This window comes from Mycteria americana, chromosome 11 (assembly GCF_035582795.1).
Source record: "Mycteria americana isolate JAX WOST 10 ecotype Jacksonville Zoo and Gardens chromosome 11, USCA_MyAme_1.0, whole genome shotgun sequence".
NCBI classification, from domain to species: domain Eukaryota; kingdom Metazoa; phylum Chordata; class Aves; order Ciconiiformes; family Ciconiidae; genus Mycteria; species Mycteria americana.
In genome coordinates this window covers 24381674-24401845 of record NC_134375.1, presented here as the reverse complement: position 1 = coordinate 24401845, position 20172 = coordinate 24381674, and the positions used below count along the sequence as shown (strand labels likewise).

Here is a 20172-nt window from a genome sequence, read left to right as displayed (position 1 = left end):
AAATGCTGCATTCTGTCATTAAAAGATAATGAGGGCAGCTTCCATAACTGGAGCACTTATACTGACAAGAGAGGAGATATCCAAGGTGAAGCATTAAATAGGCAAATATCCTAAATTAATTAAAATATGGTATTAAGAAAAGATTTATAATTTTCAGCTTCTTTTAACTAAACAATTGTTCAAACGGAACAGTCAGTTGAATACTAGCCCTTCCATTTGAGATACCTTTTTCTAAAAATTATCTTCTTTATGAAAACTATCATACTCTTTATAAATAGACTATTTAAACTCCAGTGTAACGCACAATCTGTTTCAGGTAGCAAAATCTATTTTGCATATTTCAGACTTTAAACAGACTTTTTTTAAACCATGAAGCTTTGTTAAGTTGTCTTCAGTTAAGCTGCAGTAATTCATACTAGCTGAAAATTGTGTGCAACCTAGGGTTTGGATTTTTTTTTTAACTGCAAAAATATCTACGTTTTTCTGAAAATACTTATTAAAAGATACAGGAAAAGTTCACTTTTTCCACAAAAAGTAGATTATAATAATACTTTAAGTATTTACAGTTTATTTGAATGAATATTATTATAATCTTTCAAATCTGGGGATAAAATCATAATTAATATATCGTCATTACTTAATACAAGTTCTGAAAATTCCACTAATTCTTCATGTTCTATTGTAGTACTGTAACAGCAAACCATCCTTTTTTCTACTCTAGCAGGCTGGAGGTGAAAGTATTTTTCACCATTAGAAACTGAGATTCTCGGTGTGATCTTTTCAGCTTTGCACGACGGTTCTGGAACCAGATCTAAAATTGAGAGAAAAGGCATGGTTTTCAGAAATACAGCACTGTAAGCAGAATAAGCTTTGAAACTTAAAAATATTCACACAGCTTTACAGTATTTTGTATAACAACAGTAGTTTGGAAGTTCAATACAAATGTAAAAGCTGCAGATGATGGCATGTAGCAATAATTTTAACACCACAGACGAAGAAAATAACACCTCCAGCTTAACTGGAAAGTGAGGACTAGTAATTAATATAAAAACTAATATTAACTTCAGTGACACTGAATCAGACCCTGGAAGATCCTGAGCATCTGGAATTCACACACAAGTCTTAAGGTGTTATTTCTTCAGCTGCTTAATCAATCTCAGCATCAAGCTTCCCATCAACCCCAATATAATATTTGCATCAAAAGCTTAATAAACATCAAGGTGAGGCCCAAATTCTAATGTTCATGGTATGCTTCTTATCACATTGGACTACCTGGAAATCAATAATTAGAAACCCTGAGTAGATTTTGCCTTTGGCCAGATGAAGACTTAGGCTCAAACATTGGTTTAACACATGTATGCTCTACTGACAGTCTCACAAAACACTCAGACATTCATATAAATTATTTCAATATTTGTTTCAAATTTGTTTTTCAAATGTGGTAACAAGCATAATATAAACATGATTTTAAAATGTGGAAGCAAATGATCAAGTTCTGCACGCGATAACTAGAGACTAACAGAGCAGATATCATGGAAAGATTATAGTGATGAATACCTCATCAACACTATGAAAGAAGGTTTAAGATTTTGGAAGGAATTCAATGGCTTCCATTTTACAAATCATTGAAGGCATACCACACATATAAATGTACATTGTTTTAATTTGAGATTATTAAAATTATTGCTATTGCTGTCAAACTACTAATTTATATAACCAGAGAGTACATACAGATGAAATTACAGAAAAGTTCACATAAATTTTTAATTACCTGGATCCTGTCTTCATCTAAATCTAATTTGCGAGCTAGCTCTTCTCTAATATCAATGCCAGGGTAGGAGTTCATTTTAAAAACATTTTCCAAGACTTCAATCTGAGGAGATTAAAACACACTTGTTGAATAGTTGTCACTACCTCCATAGGAGTAATAAAGAAAATAAATACAAAAACCAGTTTAGTTTATTCAATAGAGACTTCTGAGCAGTGTTTGCACAATTCTGATTCCATGCATAAACACAGGTCTGCTGAAATCAGCAACATTACTATTAGTTTACACTAGTTTCTGATTACATTTCTCTCTGCAGAGGTACATCATACTGAATTAGTCAGCTGTTATAGGCTTCTACCAACATTTTACTAAACTACATCGTTATTCATTTATTAAATACCAAGAAAATCCCTACCTGGTTTCTAGTGAATGCAGTTCTTGGTCTTCTACCTCTGTACCAGCTCAATTCTCGTTTGAAAGATAGCCTTTCAGTGACTGAAAAATATTTTTCACATTTCAAAACTTTTTCCTCTTGCACTGGATTACTGTTAGCATGAAATAATGGATTTTCATAGCAAACAACAGGGATTTGCAGATGAGGATTACTGTCATCACCTAAAACTAGAAAAAGCAAGCAAATGAGAGCTTCGATTTACGGGTTTTCAGTAGAAACAGGAAAATACATACATTTTTAAAGGAGTAAAAGCTTGAGAGGTTACAAAACAGACTGCTGACTTACCCAAGTTGGTGCATGCATCCATCCACGGCCTGTGAGGTTTCACAGCTGGAATGACATCTTTTTTCTGCTCCAGTCCCAAAATACTTTCAATGGAAAATGAGCACTGTGTGGTTTTATTTTCGACAAAACCAGACACTTTCCGAAGATTCTGAGACGCTGAGGTATTAGCACCACATAGCGATGTACTTGCCATGCTTTCACCTTCAGCCAGCATAGCATGTATACTGTACTTGCATTTCCCCACAAGTCCTCCTTATAGCTATGTTGACAAGGGGGTTGGATTTGCAACGTCATTAATTAAATCTTTTATTAGAAAGTTTTAGCATGTCAATGAAAACTCTCCCACCAAGAGGCACGAGGAGTTAATTGTTTATTTGTTTGCAAGTAATTAGCAACTAATGGTGACACTAGGGGGGCCACCAAGAGGGACAAAAAGTGTTATCTCTCCTAACCAGAACATCGACTTAACTTTCTCAAAAGAAGCTGTGCACAAATATAGTACTTCTCTTTTATTTGAAATCATTAATGTATAAAATCAGTTTTTTTAAAAAACTTTATACTCTAATAGACTCCACTTACCTAAACATAGCAGCACGATAGGAAACCAGTCAAGTAATAAGTAATCTCATTTAAGCGAATTTCCTTCCAAGAAAATTTAAAAAATAATCTCTTAATGCTATTAGGGTAATCCCGATGAAAATGCCTCTGTTTTTTCATATGCATATGTAATGGTGAACGTGGTCAATAAAACAACAATAGCTTTTGGCATAAGGCACTGTGCAGTGGGTTGGCAATGTTGTCAAAGCTCAGTGTAATTGCCTTCCAAGTGCCTGGATTAGTTAACAGGAACAGTTGCACCAACTATTTTAAATAATTCATGCATTCATTTTTCTTATTAAAATAACTTTGTTGCAGCTTTTTTGAAACATACTATATGTGATATTTCCTGATCATTCTTTACAACATAAAAACAAAACTTAAAGTAACAGAGGCAGTACACTCAAATTTACTGGTTTAAAAACATCCTTTTACTGCTAGATGTTCCTCCTTTCTTGTAGGTTTATAACCAATAGAAGTTTATTTAAATCCTAGAGAGTGAACACTTAAAAGGACCAAAACCCAGGAGTAGTGGAGAGAAAGGAGGTAAAGGTTTTGTAATGAAGTTCAAGGCTCGAAAACCGAATTTTTGTTTCATTTATTATAAAGAAAGTACCAACTATAACATTTTTATATTCAAGGTCATCTGTCAGCTACACAGCAGTTTACATGTCACATGTTCAAAACCAGCTTTTGGTTCAGGATAACCTCTCTACAGAGATTCCTCCTTTTCTTATTCCGGGCAAAGCTTTATTTTAGAACATGCGAAAATTAAAACAATATTTTAATTTCAGGATGCAAAAGTAACCCCTCTTAAATAAAACTTCTAATTTGGAGCACATGAGCACATAGGACTGTGTGCTTTTAGAGGAAAAATCTGGCCTATTTTTTCTTGTTTTACTGTTTTCTCAGCATCGTTTATTCTGTGTAATCAGTCACATTCACATGGCTAACAACTAATATTAAGGAAATAAACAGTACCTCCCTTTGATTTTTCTGTACAGTTGTAAACAACCCAAGATTAATCTTTAGGAATAGACAGAAGCAGGAAAATTGCTAAGGAAATTGCAGAGTATAGAATTGACAATACTGTGCTGAGGGAGATTCTACAGAGAAAAATGCAATCCCTATCTAGCTTTATATCAGAAAGACGTTCAGCTGAAGAATGTTGACTTACTGGACTGACTTTGTGTTGTGCAATGAGATTGTTGTCAAACCAAACTATCAAAAAGAGTGACAATTCAAGAAGTGATCTTACCAAGGACACCTTATCAGCATGTATCAACGGATCTTGAAGTGGCATCAGTATAACTGCAATGACGACCTGCAAGCTAAGCTCCAACCATTATTTAACAGCCCTGGCAACCACGAAGTGCAGACATATAAAAAAGCTGTAAGGACCTATGTATGAAACCACTGCTTGCTGGAGTATTTGGTGAACTAGAGGTCAGTGGGAAGCAGTGTTAAGCAAGGGCCTTACAGCCCTTTATTTTTCAGTACAGCTGTTCCCAACAAGGCAACCTATGACCTTAACAAAGCAACAGGACTCTTTCTTGACTGCAGGCAGTTATTTTGAGTATTCAGACTTCACACCAGGTCCAGAGGTTACTAAAGAGATAATGCAAAGCCTCTTACATAGCAGTGATTGGTAGATGAGCTTTCTGCCTCTACAGTCTCTACATGGAACACCAGGTTTTTTAAATAAAAAATTCCCACAAAACACATTAAGTCAAAAAGAAAACAATGCATCTCCTCCTGTACTGAATTTGGAGCTGCTTACCAATTTCTCTATCCCAAAGAGGTGAAAAGCATTATCACTGATCGAGAGACAGCCTCTTGAATCCAGAAACTAATGTGGACTTTAATAATACAAAAAACCTCTTAATGATTATAATATAAATAGCTAGTTTCCAAATACAGCCCACTATTTTTTTTTAAAGAACTTAAAAATACCAAGACAAGCACTGATACAAAACACATTTCAGAAAATATTTATTTCTCCTGGATGAATATGAATGAAATTAACCTGAGCCACACAGCTGAGACTCAGATTACCACATACTTCAAGTCCCAAAGTGGTAAACACCTTCACAGGAGTTCTCTTCAGGAAGCTATTGAGAACTATCAATGAAGACAGACATATTGGTGGTTAAGAGAGACATTTATGAGACGCACGTATCTTCCCAAAGCTAACCATTAAGTTAACTAAGTAACTCTAACTTATTTTTGGTCTCTCCGAGATTGTGGAAGATGGAAAAAACCTTTTTCAGGGTAGTCTGCTTTTAACTCCCAATTGGAAACACTCATTCTTTCAGGGTTTTTTAATGACTTCAGGGAAAAGGTATCTTGGTAGCTCTCAAAAACAATATTCATAGAATAGGCCAAAACCAGTGAACTCATTCACTAGGCACAGGTCAGAAGCTCATCAAATACTGCCATCTGGTGCCGTTAAGTTCATTCAACAATGTTACCCGAGTAAGAAACTGTGTTATTATTAAAATAATCATATTACATTAATTTGCTCAATGTTGAATTGAATCAGACCTGGTGATGCAATGCGGTCACTGAAACATATCAACAGTCTTGTTTTTAAACAGAGATCATGGCTGCAACTGCATTTAGGAACAGGAGGTACCAATTCAGAAGGTCACAAGGTAGATGCTCACACTATGCTCTTTAATTTCTGAGAAATTCAGTGACATTGAAACACCATATATCTAAGAGACCTTTATAATTCTAATGCAGCTCCACATAACTGTTTATAAAAATTTCACAAGAAAAGAGAACTTATTCTAAAGATAAGAAGTCTGCATTATACCAAAACCCCATTGTATCCCTGGATGTGTTCAAGGTCAGGTTGGAGGGACTTTGAGCAACCTCATCCAGTGACAGGTGTCCCAAAGGGGGGTTGGAACTAGATGATCTTTAAAGGGCCCTTCCAACCCAAACCATTCTATGAATCTAAAACAACACACGTGTAGAGATAAATCTACTGGAAAGTCTGGCTGAAGGTCTAGCATTCAAATGGTGCTAGATTTCTTTGAAGCTTACTTAGTTGTAGAAGAATGCTATTTGTTATTAAGATAAACAGTCAACAAACCTTTCTGTAAGAAATGAGGATGAAAATATATTTTCCACAGGGCAGAAAACCTAAAGTTTTAGATGCAAGAATATCTGATAGTAAAGAACCAAATTAAATTTCTAGGAATTCCCACTGAAAGTGTAAATAGATCTTGAGCCTTCACTCAAAAACTGTATTTCATTATTTTGGCCCATTTGAAATGATCAATACTTCCCTTGCAACCCCTATGAAGTTACCTATAGAGTTTTAGCTAAATACCGTTGTAGGGGCAATTAGAGCAACACAACAAACATTAAGTTGAAAATCCTAAGTAATCAATAATAGGAGAAATCAATGCTCCTTGGATATGCAAATCCAATCCTCTTACAGCATCACATACTTGATGAGGTTGCAAACTAATCTCCCTTTCAGATTTTGCACCACTGGTTTTTGCCCAGGGACAGTAGAGTTCATCTGTTTAGTAGATGAAGCTCTTGTTCTTTAGAGAAGTGAAGCCTCTGAAGACTCTTTTTATACCAGCTGAAGAGACCACACCAAGAGTTCTTGGTAGCTTTGGTCTGAAACCCCAATGCTTACTGTTGCAACCTTTTGTCATTGTCACCCATTGCTACTCCACTGCCAGGTCACCTTTCACAATAGCCTGTGCGGTATTTTCAGCTTTTTAAAAAGGTATAAATGGTATATGTAATCTTTCTTGATTACTTATCACACTCAAAAAAATTGCCTTTCATCTCACCCTTACCATAGCTTCTTTACCCAATTGCACCAGTATTTCATCACCTCAGATATTCTGCTGCATGTAGCTCCCTTTCAAATGTGTTTTGAACATGAATAACAAAGATTATATTCAAAGCCAACTTCAAAACTCAAAAGTTTTTTTTTTAGGCAAGAATACCTCAAAACTCTAACACAGTTTTCACCAAACATGACTAAAAGCAGTTAGCTATTTCTTGGCTGAAGTAAAAGCTATTTTGACCCATGCAGATTAAGTGAATACAGATAAATTCAAGGTAAATCCAAGGGTGGCACTAGGAAAAGTCAGAGAAACAGTGTGTTAAACAGTGCGTAGCATGCAAATAAAGCCTACCTTATCCACTCAGCTACTTTCACCCTCCAGCAGAGGCAAAATGTTCTCTCCATTAGGGAACACATCTGGAATCCTCTAAAGACCTGTTGGCTGCTCTTCTCCCTGTTTACATAGTGCCAAGTGTTAGTTCCCCACATTTTTAAGGCCTCTTAGTAAGTATTTTGCAGAAAGAACAACAACAAAAAACAAAACACCCCCCCCAATCCAAAAACCCAAACAAACAAATAATAATTAAAAAAAAAATCACACACTAACAAAAAGCTTACAATGCTGAAAAAAGTGTAACACTAAAACCACACTTATTAGAGGGTTCAGAGGGATTCTTCAATTCATTACTATCGAGTCTCATCTGTTGTCAGATTTGTATCGCAAAACTTTTGGATGCCTTGTAACATTTGTAAAAAATGTACACAAAAGGTAAGAACATGACTAGTAATATCTTACAGAATGTTCCAACATGAGGGATCTATTTAGAAAGCTGACTACTAATTCAAAGAAGCCCTGGTATACTACAAAATTATTAGAAGGGCCCCCCTCTTGCTACTAAAGCAAACTGAATCATTAAACTGAATCTGTAAGATCAACAGAAACAAGACACGGTTTTATGCTACATGCCAGCTGAGATACCAAAACAGATGTCTACATATTAAAAATATGTTTGTTAGCATTTTGGTTTTTCTTCTACAAAACATTTAATTCTCAAAGAGCTGTTCTCTATTCATAGCAGCTCAAGAAATGTGGGGAGTTTTTTCCCTTTGCCATTTACAGCTGTAAATATACAAAGCTAACTAAAACCAATTCCGTTTAAAGTTACTACCTTCCTGAATTCTGCTAGGGAAATGCATCTTATAGTACAAAACAGAGAACATTTCTTACAGAAGACCACTGTAAAACTTAGTCACAAGTTAACTGATCTCAAAACCAGAGCTAGGCACATATAAGCTATGCACATATATATAGGTCATGAACCAATATCAGTGTTCTGTCACACAATAATTACAGATACAGGACTTAGTCTTTAAAACCCCTTGTAAAGTCAGTCTGTATTATCACCCACATATGACAGGGAAAGAGAGAAGTGGTGTGACTTGCTTCAGTCAGGTGAGTCACCAGCTGAGCTGGTAAATGAACTGACTGAACCCAGCTGCAACTTTGAAATTTCCTCACCACTCCCTACAAAAAACTCCCCAGCTCAAAAATCTTTGTTTGTAATTTAATACTAGCCTTTTCTATATCTGCTTTTAAAGGTAAAACATGATCTGATACAAAATAAAGCAAGACTTTAGCAAGACTGCACAATAGTTAATAATTTGCTCCGCTGGATGACTTTGTATACTTTCTAATCTGGTTTTATACTAAGTTCACCTGGCCTCAAAAAGGCAAAACCAGCAAGGGAACAGCCTCTTTTTTTTTAAGGATGTAATAATAAATGTATCTAAAAAATTACTGATCATCTATTAAAATTGCACTTGGGCCACAGCAACCCCATGCAACGCTACAGGCTTGGGGAAGAGAGGCTGGAAAGCTGCCAGGCGGAAAAGGACCTGGAGGTGTTGGTTGACAGACAGCTGAATATGAGCCAGCAGTGTGCCCAGGTGGCCAGGAAGGCCAATGGCATCCTGGCTTGTATCAAAAATAGCGTGGCCAGCAGGACTAGGGCAGTGATTGTGCCCCTGTACTCGGCACTGGTGAGGCCGCACCTCGAATGCTGTGTTCAGTTTTGGGCCCCCCACTCCAAGAGGGACATTGAGGGGCTGGAGCGTGTCCAGAGAAGGGCAACGGAGCTGGGGAAGGGTCTGGAGCACAAGGCTGATGGGGAGCGGCTGAGGGACCTGGGGTTGTTCAGCCTGGAGAAAAGGAGGCTCAGGGAGACCTCATCGCTCTCTACAACTGCCTGAAAGGAGGGTGTAGAGAGGTGGGGTCGGTCTCTTCTCCCAGGTAACAAGTGATAGGACAAGAGGAAATGGCCTCAAGTTGAGCCAGGGGAGGTTTAGACTGGATATTAGGAAATTTTTCTTCACTGAAAGGGCTGTCCAGCACTGGAAGAGGCTGCCCAGGGAAGGGGTTGAGTCCCCATCCCTGGAGGTATTTAAAGGATGTTTGGATGAGGTGCTTAGGGACATGGTGTAGTGGTGGTCTTGGTAGTGTTAGGTTTATGGTTGGACTCGATGATCTTAAAGGTCTTTTCCAACCTATACGATTCTGTGATCTGTGAAAATGCAGAAATGAAATATCATCAAGTAATTTCAGAGTGGAACCAGTTTGCACATTCAAATATGCTGTACAATTTGGTTTTGCTTTTGTTAGTTTTAAGAGTGAGGATTTTATGCAGTCTCTTGTTTGACACACAGGATATTTTAATCTGTTTTTAAATAAATGGAAATTTAGATGGATATTCTTGATTAGCAATTTGTACATAGTCAACGTCTCCTAAGAGACCTACTCTTAAAATACAAATTGCTTAACCTGCAGGAATAATTTAAAGTACAATAACTTTGGTCAAAACATACCAATCACAGAGGGCAATTCAAGAATATGCTCTTTTTTAAAGAGTGCACAATGAGCTGGTTCAATTCCAGCGAGCCCTCACAGTAGTTTTAAGCATTTAAAATTGGCCACCAACCTATAGAACCAAGCTTACCCAGTCTAAGGCAGTAGGGTGCCCATTAGGACTGATTATACCCTCACTCCTGAAGGGGAAAAATTGTGGTCAGCAATGTTTTTGGTTTTTTTAAGACACAAGCAGGAACACCAGGTCCTCAGCTGAAGCTATCACTTGGTAACAAAAACCCCTAGGTAGTTAGGGATAGGAATACTTTCTTGATAAAAGCCCTGGTGGATGGTGGAGCCAGACATGACAGGGATAAAAGGAGACTTGTCAAAAGGGATGCTCCAGGTAACGGCAAAAGACTGCAAAAGATGCTTCCATCATCCCTGGGACACAACAGCATTAGTCCCACCGGGGTTTTGCCCCCAGGAGAATTGCCTGTCTGTTCTGAGGAGACAACAACAGCCAGAACAAACCGGGCTAGGAAGACATACTGATTTGTTGCAGAGAGCGTGTAACTGCACACGCAAAAAGAAAAGAAAAAAGTTTGCTTGCTTTTCCCCCAGTAACTTCGCTTGACAGCCATCATCTGCCCGCGGCACCGCTGGACGTGGAAACACCTCAGCGCGGAAACGTCCCTCTCCGTCTCCGCTCCCCACTCACCTCCCCGACGCAGCGGGTGACGGGGCGCCCTCCCGAGAGGCGGGAGCCGCTCTGCGCGCCAGAAGGCCCCTCTTCCCCGCTCCCCGTCTGACTGACAGGGAGAAGGACCGCGCCGCCGACCCGGCGGACGCGCTTTCCGCCCCTCCCCCGAGGGACAGCGCACGGCGGGGGAGGGGGAGCGCGGGGCCACAGCGCGAGCCCCTCCCGCCAGGGCGAGGGCGGGAACAGAGGAGCAGAGCCGCGCGCCCACGCAGAGGCGCGACGCACCTCACGGTACCAAGAGCCCCACGCGTGCCTGTAGGCAAACAGATGGACCCGCTCACCAATAACAAGCTGGGCAGGCTGGGGGGGGGGGGGGGAAGAACCAATAGAAAGGCCAAGCGCGCACCGGGGAAGGGAGGGCGGGACATCCGGCGCGAAGCGGGGCGGGGGCGCCTGTGTTGTGACTGGAGGGAGGGGGAGGGGTCCAGTCAGCTGGGCGCGCTGAGGGGTGCGGGAGCTGCAGCGGCGCAGAGTCAGCCCCGGTGGCCGCCATGCCCGGCATCGACAAGCTCCCCATCGAGGAGACGCTGGAAGACAGCCCCCAGGTGAGAGAGGCACGATGCAGCCCGGTGGGTGGAGGACAGATCGGGCCCAACGCGTGGGCCGGGCCTAGCGCTGGTCCCCTCTCGCTCCCTCCCCCGGTATTCCCTCGGGGAGACGTTGGAGAGCCTCGGCGGCGGCCGGGAGGGAGGGGGAAGCCCTCCCCGGCAGCGGGGCAGGGCCGCTGCGTGCATGGCCGGCTGCCTTCCCAGCCTCCTCGCCCCTGCGGCGTGGCAGGGGCTCGGGGCCGGGAGTCGCGGCTCTCGGGCTGTCAGCTTCGGCGCTGCCCCCTGCGAGGTGCCGCCCCGGCCTCCCGGCGCCTTCTTCCCGCTCGCACCCCCGCGTCCTCTCGGGAGTCCTGCGGGCCGGTGCGCCGTGTGTAGAGCAGCGAGCTCGGTAGCGATTTTCCAGAGGTACTGCGCTTCGGCATCGGGCGTCGGGGTAGTGGCTTGCTGTGACTCCCTTACTTCCCCACCCCCGCATTTACATTCGTGACTTATTTTGGAGACCTCGTGTTGACAAAAGCCGCCTTCATTTCTCAAGACGATTTTTCTTATCTTTGTGTTTTACTAAAATCGCGTTAAGGCTTAATAGTTACCTATGAAAAGCAGTTATTGGATGAGGTTATCGTGGCGGCTGTTAATGCTGTGCGTAGGTGGGAAACGCATGGTGCTGAGAGGCCTTTAATTGCTCTGGTATCTTCACTTCCATTTCGGCTGCTTGATCTTTGTCAGTGATGCCATTTATTGCATTGGCATTTCTTCATACTACTATTAAGCAGGAAATGCTTTATTCAATTGCACTGGTTTCTCTTGCTGGCAGCAACAACAGCAGGTACTTCATACTGCTCTTCCTAGACGCAAAAAAAAAGTTGACAATATATTTTCTTTTATTGCAGCCTTTTGAGTTAAGGTCCTTGTTTTGCTGCATTGTTTATGTAGATGAGCAAGACTTCCTATAGTGTAATAGCACATGCATTGGTGGTTTTGATTCCTCAACCATAGGACAAGAAACTTTCACTTGCTTAATAGGGAATTTTAAGCCCTAAAATGACAACCATTTTAACAAATCTACATCATGTGGAGGGACAACTTAGAAAAGGCAACAGAAGACGGCTATGCAGATAGTGTACCATTGCTTGCCAAAGGACAGTGCCCCATATAGCTCAAATCCTAGATGTTAGATGAGATCTAGCCTGTAGTACGGTCTCTGGCCCCAGAGACTAAACCTGATGTACTCTCATGAAGAGGAAAAATTTTTGAAAGTGTTATAATAATAGTAATTTAATAGAATTATCTCTTGAAGGTCTATTCTCAGTACAGAGAAGTCAGAACTGTTCATATTTATAAGAAATGTCAAATGTGAGATAAACTTAGGATCCCTAAAAAGTGGGATGTAGGGGTTTTTTTCCAAGCACTTAAGACTGGCATGTCATTTGGGAAGCGCATGCAAAAAAGTTACATATTGGAACATAATTATAAATTCTACAATCTTTCATTTGAAGTTATTTGTGATACAGACTAGCAAAGCCTAACTCATCCCAATGAGTTTGGTGTGCGTAAACTATTAGATTTGCTGATATCTTCTTCTGGTTTAGGTACAAAATTTTACATCTTTCATTCAACCTAATATTTCAGGTGAATCCTGGGCAACCACCTCTTAGAAGAACATAACTAGGACCCTGTAGTCTTCTATTACATTAGTTCATTTCTGTTATTTTGAACTCAGAGCAATGAAAATGGCAACAAATGTTGCTTGAAGAAAGAAGCCTTGCCTTCTTTAGGAGTTGCCATGACTTTCTGATTGATGTGTTCATGCTGTAATATTGAAAAAGATCATCAGCCTAGGTGAGTGTTTAGTGCTGAACTGGAGTTTTGCACCTTTAGAGATGTTTCAGACACTAACTTTAGGTATATAAACATCATATCAAACTTATTTTGCATCTGAGGGAAGGAAAGGCTTTTCTAAAATGGCAAAAACCATTCATTTCCTCTTGTTGCAGGATAAAAATCTAACCACTGTGTTTTTAGATGGAAACCAAATACCAAGTTTACATTGTCTTTTGCTGTGCAAATCAGTGCAACTTAAATATTAACTTAGGACATATATTACACACATACTCAGTGTTTATATATATATTTAGAGAGAGTTTCTGCTCAGACTTATTTGCATTGCTGAAGCATTGCACAATAAAAAAGCCAAGATACTTGATAGTACAGGCTATATCTCATATCTATCATATCTCATGTCATATCTCATGTCTCATCACTTACACTACAATACATAAGATGATATAGAATGCTTAACAATTCACTGACTTCTAACTAGGTGGTTTCTTTGTGCAGCTTATCACTGGTAGTTTCTAGTGCACCTGCTCACATATATGGGACGAAAACATCTTAAAGAACGTGCAAAATGATGCAAAGTTTTACTAGAAGCATGAGTAAACAATTGCTCTAATTTTTTGCTAAGCAATAGTCTGCCATAACTCGTTTACAGTTTCAGGTTATTTTCTTTCCATTAATATCATACAATGTCAGTTTGAAGTCCAGACATCAGTAACTGATAATTTTACCATGAAACATAGAAATGCTTTTATTCTTCCGTGTTCAGTTTTAAAGAGTAAACATAATCCATAAACCTTACATGATATTCCTTTAAAATTACAAGTTCAGGTTTATTTATGTTCAAATTTATTAATGTTCAAATTTAAAGGTCATGGGTTTATAATTCAGTGGTTATGGTACTATGTAATTTTTTCTTTTGCATTCTTTCATGTGTTTCTCCTTTAATGGTAGAGTCACAGCTATTAGGATGACACATGTTGCCACACCTGGCAAACATTTGAGTTCTCCAACTCCTTCCTCCTCTACCCCCCTTTTCCACTTGTTTTATGAATGAGAACCACCATTAAAGGGATTTATTGTGTTGATGATGCTGTTTGATTACTTTTTTTTTAAATTTAAGTATCTTGTAGGCATTATATGCTATGATCCTATTTGTGAGACAACCAGGCATCTAATTCAACTTAAATAAAATAATTTCATGTCAAAAGAATGGTCAAATAATATACTTTATACAGGTTTAATATGTACTCCTTGATTATCATTAAAAGCAGAAAATCAGAAAAGTAGCTGAAAAAGACACCCATGCTTCAAGGGGAGACGGACTAAAGTCTAAGTCATTTCAAGACAAGTCTTCGACATAGCAAGAACTCCTCATAATAAAGCCCCACAATTCATAGGCAGTGCGATCCAGTGCTTTTTGCTAATCTCATCAGAGGCTTTCCTGATGTCCAGACTTGTTGTGTCAGTCTTTTGTTCTTTTCCCAGATCCCGTAAGTTCCTTCCCTTCCTCTTTGAGGACAGTATAGTTATTTAGCCTAGGGAAGACTAAGAAAGAGAATTTCCAATTTCAAATGTTTAACAACCATAATTTTTTTAAAAAAAAACCAGTTATATACTTAAAATTCTTTCCATTTTCTGTCTGGACATTAATTTTAGTTAAATTAAACCTAAAAACAAAGCACAGTCCTCTTGCTAAAACGTTACTAGAGTTAAAGGGTTTATTTTGTGGGTCTTGCAAGCAGTACTCCTGTTTCTACACCCAAGCGTCCCAACCCATATTTTAGATTAGGAAGAGCAAATGTAGCCTGTGCAGAGTTATAGGTACATTCTCTGCTCCTCCCCTTTTGGGTTTTTGTCTTGGTGGAAGGAAGCTATTCGATATCCTCGTGGTGAGAAGTAACGTTGCTTCCAAGTGCAAAAAGGATGCAAGAACGCTGAGTCAGCATCTCATTTAAGCTTAAGGGCAAATTACGCCTGAGCAACCTGGTTGCCTTCTCATCCAGAGTCAGTCATTTCATCGCAGGGAAGAGCAGTGGATGTCATTTACCTTGACTTAAGCAAGGATTGCGACACAGTCTCTGGTGTCATCCTTCTGGCCAAAATGGAGAGGTATGGATGGTGACCTGGGTGGAAAAACGGGCTGGTTGGGCTTAAAGAGTAGTGATCAGTGTTTTGAAGTCTAATAGGTGGACAGTGATAAAGAGGTTGATTTTGAGGTGGATACTGTTAAGCACCATCAGTGATGTGGGCAGTGCAATAGGATGCATAGTCATCAAGCTTGTGGGTGACACCACCTAAGGAACAGACTGACTGACAAGCTGGGGTAAGGACAAAAGGACAGACCTTTCCACTCCCTTCTACCGTGGAGTGGTGAGGGGGAGAAACATGTATCTTAAGAACAACAAGGTGTAGGTTGTACTGTTTTGGTTTGGTTTGGCTTTTAGCACCTCAGCCTTTTGATCACAGAGTTGACTGTTTTTGCACAGGTGAATTATAGGTCCAAGCACAGCCAGCAGCTGTCTTCATGCAGGATGGATAGTATCAGAATGCCACAGCCTTTGTGTCGATCTTACTGTAGAAGCAATGCATATACCTGGCATGCTATTTAATACCAGTTGTCTTTACTCTTTTCCTTAGGGGTGTACCATAGTGAGTCCAGTAGTTGCCCACAGTTCCAACTTTTTTATACACTTACCTATCTCCCTTGGTCCTTTCCTTTCTGAAAATGTACTTAGCCTGGAGAGAGGCTGGCAGTAGGAGTGAGGCTGAGCTTGGATATCTTTAAGATTCTCTGGCATGCAACATGTATCATTCTTGTAAACAGTGTTGGACGGTTTATAAACTTTTCAGTAATGAAGCCTGAAACAATGCTATTTTAACTTTGAAATTCTGTTACATTTAGATACTGCTTTGCTCACTTGACATGTTAGTGTTTCAGCTGTTTCACTTTTACAGACCCGATCTTTGCTGGGAGTATTTGAAGAAGATGCTGCTGCAATTTCCAATTACATCAATCAGTTATTTCAAGCCATGCACAGAATATATGATGCACAGGTAGTGTTAATGAAATTCTTGAATGCTTTATAAAGCTTTTGAACCACATTTCATGTCTCTTGCTTTTTTTGAAAGTATTATAAGCGATATTTTTTTTAAACTTCCACATTTTTTAAATGTGGAAATGAAATAAAATAAGAATTAAATGATTGTTTTTCTGTATGTTAGGGAATGGTAAAGACTAAATTCTTGTGATTTCTTTTGCAACAGAATTTCTTATGACAAGTAAAAAGATTTTCTGGTCTAGTAGTTTTATTGTGTTTCTCAAGTGTTTCGAAAATCTTTCCCATCATGATCTTAGTGTGTATAATAGTATGTACCAAGTGGGAGATTATTTTTTACCTGCAATATACTCATGTTTCACTCATCATCTATAAGTAGCTGCACTTCTATGCCAAAGGCAGAATCTGTTTTGTGTGTTTTTCTGAGCAACTGAGTATACGGCTGTATTTTTAATTTGTATATACTTGAACTGTTTGACTTTTTTACTGATTTGTTACTCTTGCTTTTCATATTTTTATTTTACTGTTGTTTTTACTTTAATGACTAGTGTGTTTATTGTAGGTTTGCTGCTATGTAGTTTTATTTTACTGCCTTTCTATTTAGCTTTTAATTTCTGTACTTTCTCCTTCAACTGCATCATGAAAGATGAAGTTGTTCCATACCATGAATCTGCTAATTAGGTCCTGTCTGTGTACAAGTACAAAGCAGTTTGTGACCAGGTAGCACTGAGGTTCATTGTAATCTTTTCTTTCCTTTACAGATAACAAATTCCTAATACTCAGTAACTAGGGCAGCTAATTTGAAATAATTAAATGCAAATATGCACTGCATAACATGGAAAATACAGAAATCGGTGCACATAGTACAGTACACAGTAACTTGGTGTTTGTAAACACTGATTACCTGTAACTCTCAGTAATATTAGAGGAATGGATGCTTAGGTTTTCTGAAAATCTGTAGTCAGATTTTAAGTTCCCTGTCTGTAATAGTTTCCTCTTCAAATATGTGATTTTTTTTATATTAGTTTAAACCAAAAAGTAACAAGCTTGTTTTTTTTTTAAATCAGAATGAATTAAGTGCAGCAACTCATCTGACTTCAAAGCTTCTGAAGGAATATGAGAAACAGGTACTGTGTAAATCATGGTTGTCTTTGTGTGGTCAGGACTGCGTATTTTTGTAGTCTTTTATCTCCCAGAGCACAGTGTAGAATGTATTTAGGTTTGGTCTAGATAAAATGAACTGCTATAGTTGGTGGCTCGAATCTTTGCCAAAAGAATCTACTGTCTTCATATCAGTTCTTCTAACTAAATCAGAATGAAGTTCCTCTTACCATGATGAATATTAGTAAGTTCTGGAATATTTTACTTTTGGATCAGTGTTTTGGGGGTTGCTTTTGTTTTGTAAACCTGTTTACTGTTAAGTGCTTTAATTTTACTAGTCACAAAGAGAAGAGATTGCATAGCAGTCTCCATTTAACAACCATGATTTACTCTTATTGTGAGAATAATTCCACCTCTGAAAGCGTGGACTGTGGAATCGGTAACTTCCTCCACTGCTAGCCTGTACTATGAAGGGTTTCCTACTTGTAGCTATGCTTCCGGGACCCCTTTTCTGAGATGCATGTTAAAACCAGAATGTCACTCCTTTTGAGAAGGCTGGCGCTCCCTATCCTCATTCTCTACTTATTGAGATGAACTGGAAAAAGTACTATTTATGAATTATTTTGGTGTGGTGAGTCTTTCTAGAGGGGTGAAATGACACTTTATTTTTCCGTTGCTAGTTGTTACTAACGAATAGGTGTAGTGCAGATAGGATCAAAACCACAATGGTGCTGATCCAAAAGAATAGTGAGTATTCATACCTGCGAATATTTATCAGGAAGGGATGTAGAACAGAGAGATTTAGAGTGTCCCGTTAAAAAAAAAAAATTCTTATATTCCTAGTGACAGACTGGAAATGCTGCTTAAGATGTCTGTGCACAGTCTGAATGGTAGCAGGAATTAAATTACTTCTGCTTTTTTTTTTTTTTTTTTTAGAAGTAGCTGCAGTACTGTCATTTGAATTGTTTTAACATTGTTGATACAATATCAAATTGACTTTAATGACAGAGCTATTTAATGAATTGCACCGTTTCTGCTGTTTTCTGGCAAAAACATAGTTTTTGCAAAATCAAAATGAAAAGAACTAGCTTCAGATTAGAAGAATAAATTAGGACATGATATTCGTATTCGTTAGCAGTTACGGATGTCAAAATATTCACCAAAAATCCTTATTTCAGTTAGTTTGTTACATTCATTGAGAAGAAGGAGGGGGGAACGTAACAAGCTGGAAGGAGGTGCTCAGAATTTTTAATAAAGAAGTTGGGTTTTTTTATATTTCCAAGTGTTTTATGTATAGCTGCTGTGAATTGAAAGAAGAATTAAATTAGCATTGGACCTTTTAACTTATTTTTCTGATTTGTCTCCTTTGGACTGCTTTTTTTCCCAGTTAGGAGGTTAGCTTAAAAATACACAAATAATGTTTTAGCTGGATTGTTTCTTTTTTCAGTTGTGACCATTTTGGTCATACTTTTGCCTCCATCAAGGCATTATAGAAGTAAACTCTTTTGGATGGTTTAAAAATGTCACATAATCACATACCTGAAGAGCTAGAAGTTTAAGATGAACACCAAATATTGCTTAATTTTTGATAATTTTAAAATAATTTGCAGAGCTGGATAAAAATCTTCATAGATGTCAAGTCTGCATCTTTCCTGATTTTTTTTTTTAAATAAAATCTATTAATTAATTTATAAAATCCAGTAATTAGATTAATCTATTTTAAAAATAGGGGTTTTTTTAAATGAGAATTGTTTATTACTTCCCCCCCTTCCCCCCCCCCCCCCCCCCCCCCCAATCCTTCTTTACAGGACATTAAAGAAGTGCTTCAGTGTATCTTAACTGTGTAATATTTTAAAATAATGGAACATGCAGTGTGTTCATAGACGTGATTAATGTGGTTTTGTGAACGGCAGAAGTCACTGCAAACAACATGCCTCCTTTCCTTCTCTTTTAGCGGTTTCCACTAGGCGGAGATGATGAAGTCATGACTTCCACTTTACAGCAATTTGCAAAAGTGATAGACGAGGCAAGTACTTGTATGTTTCACGTACTTTGCTAATGTTGTCACGTATAGACTTTAACTGGCTTGATTATTCCAGCCTTTTTTAAGATAGGAGATACAGAAATGGCTTTCATTTGCCAGTAAGGTAACACTTTATTGTATACTGCAGCATATATTTAAGGTTATATAACCTGAAGATAAAGAAATTCAGCAAAATGAGGATACATTGTTGAGAAAAATGTGGTTTAACATGTGGATACAGCCAAAAAACATTACAGTTTACAGTTAGAAACTGTTTTTCATGAGGGTATTTGTATTGCCTGATTTCAGATACCTGACTGCCAGAGGAACCTCCTGCAGTCTCTATTAGAGAGAGAGACTGACTCTCTGGAAAGACAACTTAGCACCATTGAGATCCGAATCAGGAGTTTTTCGGTGATCCCTCTCCTCACTTTTAACACTACTTAAACCATTTTGGGTGGAATAACGCCTTTGTTCTACCTCTGTAACCTGTGAAAGATGGGCTGTGATGTAGCTGGAGGGAAACTGGAGAAGTAAAATGACTAGTCGTCAGAATGTATGAGGCCGTCTTCTGACATGATCCAGTAACTTGGAATAAAGTTGGAAAAGTAGGGACAAATACTAAACTCTAAAGGTCTTTTATAAAAAGCTAGTGATGAGATCAGGAACCTCGAAAAGAATGGCTGCAAAAAAATGTATGTGCAAAATTATGTTTGAGTTGTACTGTCATCTTTGAGTAAAATTGATGTCAACCTGTTTATTTTATTTTATTTTATTTTATTTTATTTTATTTTATTTTATTTTATTTTATTTTATTTTATTTTATTTTATTTTATTTTATTTTATTTTATTTTATTTTATTTTATTTTATTTTATTTTATTTTATTTTATTTTATTTTATCTCAGCACTGTTTTCCTAAAATTTCCTTCTTTCTTTTGTCTTTTACAGCTCTGCTCTTGCCATGCAGTACTTTCAACTCAACTTGCAGATGCAATGATGTTTCCTATTACCCAGTTTAAAGAAAGGGATCTAAAAGGTAAGGTGCTCAAACAAATACTGTTTTTATCAACAGCAGCAA

General features: G+C 38.5%; 2 protein-coding genes across 2 annotated transcripts in view; one reads left to right on the top strand and one right to left on the bottom strand.

Annotated features, from left to right (window-relative positions):
• Positions 1-571: 571 nt before the first annotated feature.
• HESX1 (HESX homeobox 1) lies at positions 572-7371 on the bottom strand. The gene is made up of 4 exons (XM_075514197.1): positions 2508-7371; positions 2184-2389; positions 1772-1873; positions 572-811 (listed from the first exon to the last, which is right to left on the bottom strand). Exons 1-4 carry the CDS (start codon positions 2719-2721, stop codon positions 713-715), a joined length of 621 nt encoding a protein of 206 aa, XP_075370312.1. The 5' UTR covers positions 2722-7371; the 3' UTR covers positions 572-712.
• Positions 7372-10941: 3570 nt separating this feature from the next.
• The window catches only part of APPL1 (adaptor protein, phosphotyrosine interacting with PH domain and leucine zipper 1), a 28083-nt gene continuing 18852 nt past the window's right edge, over positions 10942-20172 (top strand). The window contains exons 1-5 of the mRNA XM_075513605.1: positions 10942-11071; positions 15869-15967; positions 17037-17096; positions 19025-19096; positions 20043-20130. Of these exons, the coding sequence (XP_075369720.1) occupies positions 11018-11071; positions 15869-15967; positions 17037-17096; positions 19025-19096; positions 20043-20130 (373 nt within the window). The 5' untranslated portion in view covers positions 10942-11017. The remainder of the gene's footprint in view (positions 11072-15868; positions 15968-17036; positions 17097-19024; positions 19097-20042; positions 20131-20172) is intronic.